At 43.8% G+C, this 10,565-nt stretch overlaps 1 protein-coding gene across 4 annotated transcripts in view; it reads right to left on the reverse strand.

Moving 5' to 3' along the window:
• LOC129825940 (transducin-like enhancer protein 1) overlaps positions 1–5,521 on the reverse strand; it is a 45,638-nt gene extending 40,117 nt beyond the window's left edge. For all 4 annotated transcript variants that reach the window (XM_055886083.1, XM_055886082.1, XM_055886081.1 and 1 more), the window contains exons 1-4: positions 4,422–5,521; positions 3,958–4,058; positions 3,432–3,495; positions 3,000–3,044 (exon numbers count right to left, since the gene is read on the reverse strand). In XM_055886083.1, coding sequence (XP_055742058.1) covers positions 3,000–3,044; positions 3,432–3,495; positions 3,958–4,058; positions 4,422–4,445 — 234 coding nt within the window. In that variant the 5' untranslated portion in view covers positions 4,446–5,521. The remainder of the gene's footprint in view (positions 1–2,999; positions 3,045–3,431; positions 3,496–3,957; positions 4,059–4,421) is intronic.
• Positions 5,522–10,565: the final 5,044 nt, after the last annotated feature.

The following is a 10,565-nucleotide window of genomic DNA, read 5'->3' on the forward strand; positions in this document are numbered from 1 at the left end:
GATAGAAAACACTCTCTAGTTTCTAAAACTGTTTGAATTATATCTGTGAGTAAAACAGAACTCCTTTTGCAGCAAACTTCCTGACAGGAAGTGGAAAATCTGAAATCGATGCTCTCTTCTAGGGCCTGCCTATTAATAAAGTCCTTGATATTTATTCGTTTAGATGCACTTCATACGTCTTCCACTAGATGTCGACAAGCAGTGAAAGAAGAAATTGAGTGTGTAACTTGATCTTGGCTCGAATAATAGCTCTTGGCATGACGTGTCACCAGTTTCCTGTTTTCTGGAGAGCGCGAGAAGGGACCTGGATTTGCCTTCTGATAAGCTGTCGTTATGGACGACTACTATCTCCGGCTTTGATTTTATTTGATACATGTGACAATATCATCGTAAAGTATGTTTTTTCAATATAGTTTAATCAGATTATTGAAATTTTTTCGGGAGTTTTGCCGTGTTCCGTTCTCTGAGTTTGTTGACGATGGAGAAATTCGCGCCACTTTTTATTTTTTTATTTTATTTTTCCGTTATTTTACCAGGTAAGTTGACTGAGAACACGTTCTCATTTGCAGCAACGACCTGGGGAATAGTTACAGGGGAGAGGAGGGGGATGAATGAGCCAATTGTAAACTGGGGATTATTAGGTGACCATGATGGTTTGAGGGCCAGATTGGGAATTTAGCAAGGACACCGGGGTTAACACCCCTACTCTTACGATAAGTGCCATGGGATCTTTAATGACCTCAGAGAGTCAGGACACCCGTTTAACGTCCCATCCGAAAGACGGCACCCTACACAGGGCAGTGTCCCCAATCACTGCCCTGGGGCATTGGGATATTTTTTAGACCAGAGGAAAGAGTGCCTCCTACTGGCCCTCCAACACCACTTCCAGCAGCATCTGGTCTCCCATCCAGGGACTGACCAGGACCAACCCTGCTTAGCTTCAGAAGCAAGCCAGCAGTGGTATGCAGGGTGGTATGCTTGCTACTTGGCAAGTGTGCTTGCTAAATCGAGAGGGAAAAGGGCCGTTCTAATTGTTCCCGACAAAGGACCCCTTGTACAACATTCTGATGGAAGATCAGCAAAAGTAGGACCCATTTTATGATGTTATTTCATATATCTGTCGTACATGTGAACTAGTCGTTTGCGGCCAGGTTTTGGGTACTCTCTCGCCATAACGTAAACTGCATATCGTAATGAAGTTATTTTTAGAATTCTAACACGGCGATTGCATTAAGAACTAGTGTATTTATCATTTCCTATACAACATGTATTTTTTAGTTATGTTTATGAATAGTTATTTGGTCAGAATATGTGTGTCAGAAAAAGTGTCCGAAAAATATCCGGACGTTGTGGGAAAAAGGTGCTACGTTAGCACAATGTATAACCACTGATTTCAGCTCTAAATATGCACATTTTTGAACAAAACATAAGTGTATGTTATAGGACTGTCATCTGATGAAGGTTTATGAAGGTTAGTGAAAATTAATATATTTTGCTGGTTTATTCCCTATCGCTAACGTGCCTATTGCTATCGCTAACGTGCCTTGATGAATGAATGCGGTAGTGTGGTAGGCTATTGTAGTAAGCTAATATAATGCTATATTGTGTTTTCGCTGTAAAACACTTAAGAAATCGGAAATATTGGCTGGATTCACAAGATGTTTGTCTTTAATTTGCTGTACACCATCAATTTTTCAGAAATTTTTTATGATGAGTATTTAGGTATTTGACGTTGGTGTCTGTAATTACTTTGGCTGCTTCGGTTCTATTTCTGACGGTAGCTGTGATGGTAGCTGCAATGTAAAACTGATGTATACCTCAAATATGCACATTAATCAAACAAAACATAGATTTATTGTATAACATGTTATAAGACTGTCATCTGATGAAGTTGGTTCTTGGTTAGTTAGGTTGGCTTTGTGCATGCTACCTGTGCTGTGAAAAATGTCTGTCCTTTTTTGTATTTGGTGGTGAGCTAACATAAATATATGTGGTGTTTTCGCTGTAAAACCTTTTAAAAATCGGACATGTTGACTGGATTCACAAGATGTGTATCTTTCATTTGCTGTATTGGACTTGTTAATGAGTGAAAGTTAAATATTTCTAAAAAATATCTTTTGAATTTCGCGCTCTGCCTTTTCAGTGGAATGTGGGAGGAGTTCCGCTAGCGGAACGCTGGTGCCAGACAGGTTAAAAAGGCGCTCAAATTCTAAATATCGGTATCGTTTTTTTGGGCAAGGAAAATGTAAGCTATCGGACAAAATTGTCATAGTTTAAATAGTTTCCATGCGTTTGATGCCATTCCATTTGCTCCGTTCCGGCCATTATTATGAGCCGTCCTCCCTCAGCAGCTTCCACTCCTCCAAGGGGAGGCCACATTAGCCTGGGGCTGGAGAGGCCAGAGCAACAGGCTACAGTGAGGAGGCAGTACGGATACATCACTCACAATACGCCCCCCTCTGGAAACAACGAACAGAAAAGGCATCTCCCTCACAATAGGAGGCATGCATTAGTATCAGAAAGAGAGAGGGGGAGAGACATAGAACCCACAAAAATCCTTCCTCAGCAAACCACCCAGGCCAATCCACCTCCAATTTCCTCTGTCCTGACCAATCGATTTCTGTGGTAATTACTGGTAAATGCTGTGAGCCAGAGTGCTCTGGTCCTGTGGGGCAAACTTGTGTGTGAGAGATATATGGGAGTGCTCCTTTGCATTTCCTGGATCAGGGAGTTCCGTGATTGATTCCTATGCCTTCCCCAGCCCAGCCTCTTCAATGCAATAAAACAGGCTACTCCCCCAGACAATACCAATCAATCAGAGTAATTCATCCTGCCTATGGGCTCGTACCACCGGGTCTAACTAGAGAGAAACAGAGCACCATCTATCATTGATAAACTCTGATAAAACACACTCCAGTTCCCTGGCAGGCTAAAAGCTCCCTCCCTGGGTGAACCCACACACTATAGAGGAGAGATAGAGAAGAGTGTGTGAGGCTTACCTGTTTGTGCATTTCAATGTTCAGCCCGTAAGACATTTCATAGTACTGTGGATGACAGAGTTGGAGTTACTAGGATTACAGTAAATTCCAATTTCCTATATCTCAATGTAGACTGCTTCTTGGCCATACGAGAGATATGTGAATAATACTACTGGTGTTTGAAACGGGCAAAACAACCTCAAAATGTGGCATTCACTCCAACTCAATAATGTACTGGAGATCATTGAGCACAGAATGTGAGAGACAATGTGTGTTTGTGAATGATGAGTGTGCGTGTAGTCCTGTTCGTGTGTGTGTGTGAGCAACAATAAGCGTTAACAGTAAGCTTGCACGTACAATGTGGCAATAATATCTAGCCACACATTGACAGTGTTAACATCTACGAGTTGATTGGTTGAGAGTTGAACATAGGATTGTGCTGATTGGACTCACCATAACATAGTGCCTCTGCATCTCTGTCTTCTCACTGGCCAGCTTCTCACACTCCAATTTCAAACTGCCGAAGACAGGGACACAATCAGAACAAAGCAAGAGGCCTTGGATACCATCACCAATCCTGAACACAACTAGAAAACATTCAAAATTCAGTTCAGATAAACATGGGCAGGAAAACCTCTTGGAATCATGGAAGAGCCATATTTGTTTACCTTTTTCCAGTAACAGGTCTAGGGCTACAGGTCTAGGGCTATAGTAGCAGCAATATAACCTACTGCCTGCTACTGTGAATGCAGGGCATTCCAGCTCACTGCTTTACCTCTCACTAGTCCCAAATACAGCAACATGCAGTTGCACACATGGGGAATAAGAGGGGATTTATAATAATCTGACCTCAGACGCCACCCCTCTGGCTCAAGCACATCTGCATGTCTTAGACCTATACAGTCTGAGCACACAAACTGTGACATCTTGGCCTCAGAGTATGTGTGTGTGTGTGTCTGTGTGTTGAACAGCCACTCACCTGTGGTACTGAGCTTGGAGAAACTGGAACTCCTCTTTGATGCGGTCCAGTGACTCTGGGATGGTGAATTTGAAAGGTTGGCCTGAGGCCTGGTGGGGTGTCTGTAAAAATAAGACATTTTTTAAAAAGAAAACACATCATTCAAAACCGGTGTTTCTGCATCTGATGAAGCATTTCAAATACTTCAGCTGTAGGCTAATTAGTAGTGAATTACACAAAAAGCAATACGGCATTCGCTGCCATGTGCGATATACGCCTTGCCCTAATTACTGGGAGTGAATCATGATAAACTCATTACAGAAATGTTACAGGCCGACAGCCGCTAAGGCAATGACAAACAAAGGAACTTCGACCGACCCGCCATCGTGGGCATACAGAGCTATACAAATGCTAAAATGGTTCAACATGACAAATGAGTGCAGAGAATCTGCGGATGAGGAATGCGTTTCACTGTCCAACCTTACCGGGTGTCGACCCTGGGGATACATCGTTCTACCTCGGCAGATGCCCGGTTCCTGATAAACCCGTCTGCTAACAAAATAGGGACAGGCGCGGGGATGCTCCAGATTACGATAAATTCATCCTAGCTCCTTCCGAGACTGTCCGTTAAATGACACAAACAAATCCGACCATTCGTCCTCATAGATCTCCCGTCAACACTTTATCCGCGGTGCTCCGGTGAATGATGCGTGTAAGAATCTCCTTTTCTCTCGCTGTAAACTACTCCAACATACGATCATGTATCAACCATAGAAGGGAGAGAAAAAACAGGTGAGGACAACAACAAAAAAAGTCTCCTACTAGTCTTCCTATTCATGTAGACTGTAATCCTGTCCACGCAGCAATATCCAAATAGCCCGAAACTCCAGTTAGTCAACAAGCCAAACCCACAACGCGGTCATTAGAAGCGTAGGCTACTAAAACAAATCGACAGAAGTTAATTGCAATTTGACTTGCCGCAATAGCTTGTGGTGAATGCTCGGTATAAATTAATATTCGTTAACCGAAGAATTTCCTGTATTCGAATACATGGGGGGGCTGTAGTGCAAGAAAGGTTTCGTAAATGTTTTTGTTGTTTTGATAACTACCAGCACAACAACATATAACGTTAGCTTGCCTCAAAAGCAACTTTCTCACGCGGTTTCAGACCGAGGGAGTTCTATTAACCTGAGCCGCGGTACACCGCTCTGGTGAACGGGCAAAAGCAGCGAGGAGCGCCCTACTCAAATCGAACAGCAATCTGCACCGTTTGGTCAAATTGTCAGCATAGAACCATCGTCCATAAAAATCTATTTTCCATAAAATATATGTTCGATTTTTTTTAAAACGAATTTTCATTGGGAAGGTAGATAAAGCGTTTTGATCAAGCAAATAAGCAATCACTTTTGCAGGTCAGAACACAGAATCATACTCTTTACTACAAGTGCTTAATCTAGCCTAGGCTACTTCACTTTTGTTTTGAACCTATTTAGCCGTGGGCTTTGGATGGGGAACCTGGCACACGCCCGGAGGTAACCTAGTTCCATAACGAATGCAATCCATTTTCAACCAGGTTCATGCTCCCCTCATGGGAAAGCCAGTGCCAGATAATCGAACGCCTCCACCCAGCTAACCAAAAAATGAACCGCCCCCGAAAATTGCACAGGCCAATAGCCACAGGTCTTTTCACGTGGCAAAATGATGCGATTTGTAGAATCCTCCAATAGATGTTCTATACATGTATTCAAGCCTGGCGATTAGTTTGAGCTACACAGACACTAGCCAATCCCGAATGACAGATAGGTTTAGCGAGGAATGGCGCACAAAGCAGTTACCTACTGAAGAGTGACAGATCTCAGCTGTCAATCAAAGTAACGTGGTGCCGTTAAAGGTCCTTAAATGCGCGATGATATCACGAATCCCCCATCAGATCAATTCTTTGAACGCCCTGCTATTTGAAATTTGTAGTTGTGTCTTCACCGGGTGAATATACTGTAGCCATAATGGCAGGTTAAACGGACACACCTGGTTCCCAAATGGATGACGTATGTCACGCAGCTGAGAGACTTGTTTGGGGCTGGGTGGTAACCAGTGATGACCCCCTTCCTGTAGCCCGGTTGACAAAGTGAATTCGTTGACAGGGCTGGGTTCCATGAGGGAGGTGAAAATAAACATAATTTACTTGGTGGGGATAAAAACAACAATAGTATAGAAGAACAAGTTGTCGTCTCAAGTTTTCTCAGCGGTCTTGAGGAAGAGGGAAGATGGCAAGTACGCCCGAATGGAGTCAGAGGAACCCATAGAGGTTGGTAAGAAGGCTGGAAGAGAAAAAGGGAAGAAAGGGGAACATATTAAGAGTAAATATAGAGTGCTGCAGAAGGAAATTGAACACGACGAGAGTGAGGATGAATTAACTGCTCTGGCAGGTGCGGTGAAGACCGCCGAGTTTGAGCCCAGTTGGAGTAAGATTTTTGAAGAATGGATCCTTGCCTTCTGGCTGATCCATGTGTGGTGTCAGGTTGGGTGGAGAAGAGGTCGGGGAATGTTGGGTCGGTGAAAGTGACTCGAAGTGGAATTGTGTAGATTTTGTTGGGTGTCTGTCATCCAGAGGGGAGCTTGTGCGTTGCCCCGCGCAACTGGGGACAAGAACTGTGACTAGCGTTCCTCTCAGGGCGCCGTTGAAAAGAGTCAGTACTGGAGTGGCGTTAAATGTTCAGGAGAGTCAACTGAAGTTGAAGATTCCCGGTGTCTGTGACGCCCGCCGTTTGGTGCAACGCAGACCCAGTGGAGAGAGTGGTGAAACAGAGAAGACACTGTCTGGTACTACTGAGGTTTGATGCAGAGACTTTACCAGATAAAGTCAAGTTAGAATGTGTCAGTTATCCCGTGAGAGATTTGTCCCGAACCCATTACAGTGTCTTAGGTGTCAAGCTGATGGTCATGTGGCAGTAGTGTATAGGAGGGAGATTCCTAGATGTGAGAAGTGTGCAGGAGGACATGAGACAAAGGAATGTGTAGTAAGTATCGGTGGAAAAATGTGTATGTGTAAACTGTAGGGATACCCATGGTGATGGAGATCAGAGGAGGCCGGTGAGAGAAAGGCAGTTTGAGGTTGCCAGGATCAGAATAGTACCAGAAGTAGTGCAGAAGGTGTTGTATGCTGAGGCAGTGAAGAGAGTAGTAGAGGAAGATGGGTCCAGGGTGAGAGATCCTAAGAGGATCCCTGTGAGTTGGCCGAGGCCAATAGAGAGTGATAGGAATAACGCACTCCAGTAAGTTTTTTTTGTGTGTTTTTTTTTGGTGCTCACGGACATGGTTGTCAACTGTACATCAGGAAAGGAACATAAATCATAGATGTTATATGTTGCGGTGGCAGCAGCAGGTAAGTACTTGGGTGTACGAGATTTTACTGCAGAAGAGTTACAAGGTGTTTTGAACGATAATGTCTTGTCCTCCCAGTCTGCTGGCCTTCTGTAGGATTAGATGGGGACAATGTAAAGGAATAGGGGTGAGGTTGTAATGGGTGTAGGGTTAGTTGGTAGGGCACATTTCTTTTCTCACAAAGTGTAATGAATTCATACTACAGAATAGTAGGCTGATACACAACCAATACAGTAGGTGGCGGCATGCACCTATAACATTTGTTTGTGGACCGCCATAATACCAAAGAAGAAGAAGCAGAATTAAAAGTTGTATTTATTTCATCTTTATTTAACCAGGCAAGTCAATTAAGAACAAATTCTTATTTACAATGACAGCCTACCAAGAGGTAAAGGCATCCTGTGGGGACGGGGCTGGGATAAATAAAAAAGTAGGACAAAACACACATCACGACAAGAAAGACACCACAACACTACATAAAGAGAAACCTAACACAACAACAAAACACATGACAACAGTTGAGTGTGGCGACAAATGGATTTGGTTCAGTCGGTTGTCCTGATAAGCCCATCGCAGCTTGCTAGTTTATGCTGGCTAGATGGCAACAACAGCAGCATGGCGCTAGTTAAAACCTGTCAAGTAAAGTGATGTCTATTTTGATGGGCGTGGGAGAAAAAATGTGTAGTATTGGTCACCATTTGGATTTGGTCACCATCTCCAATTTGTTCCATCCCTCTTTTTATTTGGAGTAGGATAGCAGCCTACATGACTAATAACTTGTAATATTGATACTAACTATCTGATGCCACAGGGAAACAGTCTACACTGCTCAATGGGGAGAGTTTGCTCTGCAAGTCTACAACACACCACACCGGGCACAGTGTCCTTCGCTCCCACTTGCCAGTAGTAAGGAGAGGGAAGTAGCTAGATAGTGTAGCCACTGCCTGAACTGCCTGAACCGAATTAGTTCGTATCCACTCGACTCTCAAACGTCATCAATTTGGGCAGCAGGCGTGTCCGTATAGCCTCTCCCAACCATAATAGACATGTATAGATAATAGATAGACATTATGATTGAATCTTGCGTGTCTTTACCCAATGCGGGACTTGTCATAAAACAGGTGGGATAAGCCTTACAATATGTATTCAGCCTTAGAATATGTGATGGTTTTCTCATTGATGTTTGTCCTGTGGCAAGATTTGGAAACTATAGTATTGAGTGAGTAGATAAGGGGATTGGGAGTTCTGGGTAGACTTTAACAAGCTGTTAAGTATACTAGATGGCGCTTTCTGCCACACATATACGTCTAGATACGTACACCTTATCCGTAGAGACATCTAAGTACTTATGCTTGTCGAAATTAGTAAGTGATGTAAGTGCATGACTTACTAACCCTACAATCCAATCCTATATGTTGATTCCATCTGTGCTATCCAGTTTAGAGTAAACAAGAAGGTGTATTCCAGGCAAACCCCAAAGGTAGAACGCTGCCTGACATTTTCAACAACGTTTGGTCTTTTTGTATTTTGACAGACAGGGTAGATATTGACATGACATGATCATGACATGATCATTGTCACTTCATTTTCCTCGCAAACCACTCTCTGGCCTATTTCTCTGTCCCCCCCACCTACATTTGTTTAGAGTGGAGACGCACACCATTATCACCTGCTTTGAAGGACAGATATAACCAGCATACAAGCCTCTATTTGGTTTGGAAATGTTCATTCATTTCTGATTTGGTGGCTAAACAAATTACTGTGCTTTTATAAAGAACAAGAGAGACAGCCAGGAGAAGTGGCTATTTCAGCAGTGACCGTGTCAGTCCTGCTGTAGTGATGAGAAACTCTCACAGATAGTGGCTGAACAAGCAACTTCGTGTGGGAGGCTAAATGGAGTGATCCCACTCTAGTCACTCACCACAATAGAAGAGGAGAGGGCTGCTACGCAGGATTCATGGACATGAGGTCTGTCAGCAATGGACATTTTCTTGAGGTTTTCAGTTGAGCTGTTCTATGAAGCCAGTCATTTGTTTCACGCGGCTTCATGGTGCGGTAATTCAGGCATAGCGGTGGACGTTCCACACGATGGTGTTAATCAATTGTGAAGACTAAGTAAGATATTTATTTTTGATAGATGGTACCACATTATATTGCACTAATTTCTCTTATAGCCCCTGAATGCATTGTGTTTGATTGTGTTGAAACTGAAAAGAAAAAGGGGGCAAAATTCCTGTCTGTCTTGTCTTAATATCCAAGGGCATAATTTGACAAAAATAAACTCTGTCTGTCTGTGTGTTTGTCTAGCACTGACTTAGGAACAGCACAGAGGGGTGAGTGAATCCACCAGAGACACTAGCAGACGGACCCCATGATCACACAGTGGCATAGCAGCCACAGCAGCCCCATCCCAAGAAGCGCTATGAGATTTCACAGGAGGGCTGAAAAAAAAGAAGGAAAACATGTGGGGGGCGAATACCAGAGAATATGTAAATGACACGCTGTGCACCCCCACCTCCCCACTCCCTCCCCCCTCCAGGCCGACCTCTGAACCAAAATAAACCCCCTGGTTTATTAGCCTCAGCTGGGCTCAGAGCCACTTCAAAGGCAACATGTGGAGCTGCTTTGGTTCCGACCGGGATATTGGGCCCAGATGGGCGACAGCCGTTCTGATGGGTGTCCCGCACAGATTAGATACTTTCAGTAGGGTATTTGTGAATATAACACTGTGTGTGTGTGTGTGTGTGTGTGTGTGTGTGTGTGTGTGTGTGTGTGTGTGTGTGTGTGTGTGTGTGTGTGTGTGTGTGTGTGTGTGTGTGCGCGTGTGTGCGTGACATGGTTGAGTGCATGCATGCTTGTGTATGTGATGAGAAGGATGGGGTGGTGGTTGCTCTGTCTGCGTTTCCTTACACGTGTAGCTGTGGAACTCATAATGCAAATCAGGTGTCCATGCCCGAGTGGCTCATAAACTCTCTGTGAAGAGATGGGGCTTTGCCCTCCGATTAGAAATGCTTAACACCACCCAACAACACACAGGCCATACTGCAACCCTGTCCTGCTCACAGCTCTCTAACCGGTGGAGGGCATGACGTTTATCAAAAGCATAAAGATAGATGCTTCATTTCATCAATGAAACGTAGAAGTACTTATGTGCAGTTAGGACAGAGTACCAGCACCAGTGTGTGTTTGTATTGTACTTTTTTATTTTTTATTTTTACTTGTTGTGGTTTGGCTATGTTTGAACTGCA

This window comes from Salvelinus fontinalis, chromosome 28 (genome assembly GCF_029448725.1).
Source record: "Salvelinus fontinalis isolate EN_2023a chromosome 28, ASM2944872v1, whole genome shotgun sequence".
Lineage (NCBI taxonomy): Eukaryota > Metazoa > Chordata > Actinopteri > Salmoniformes > Salmonidae > Salvelinus > Salvelinus fontinalis.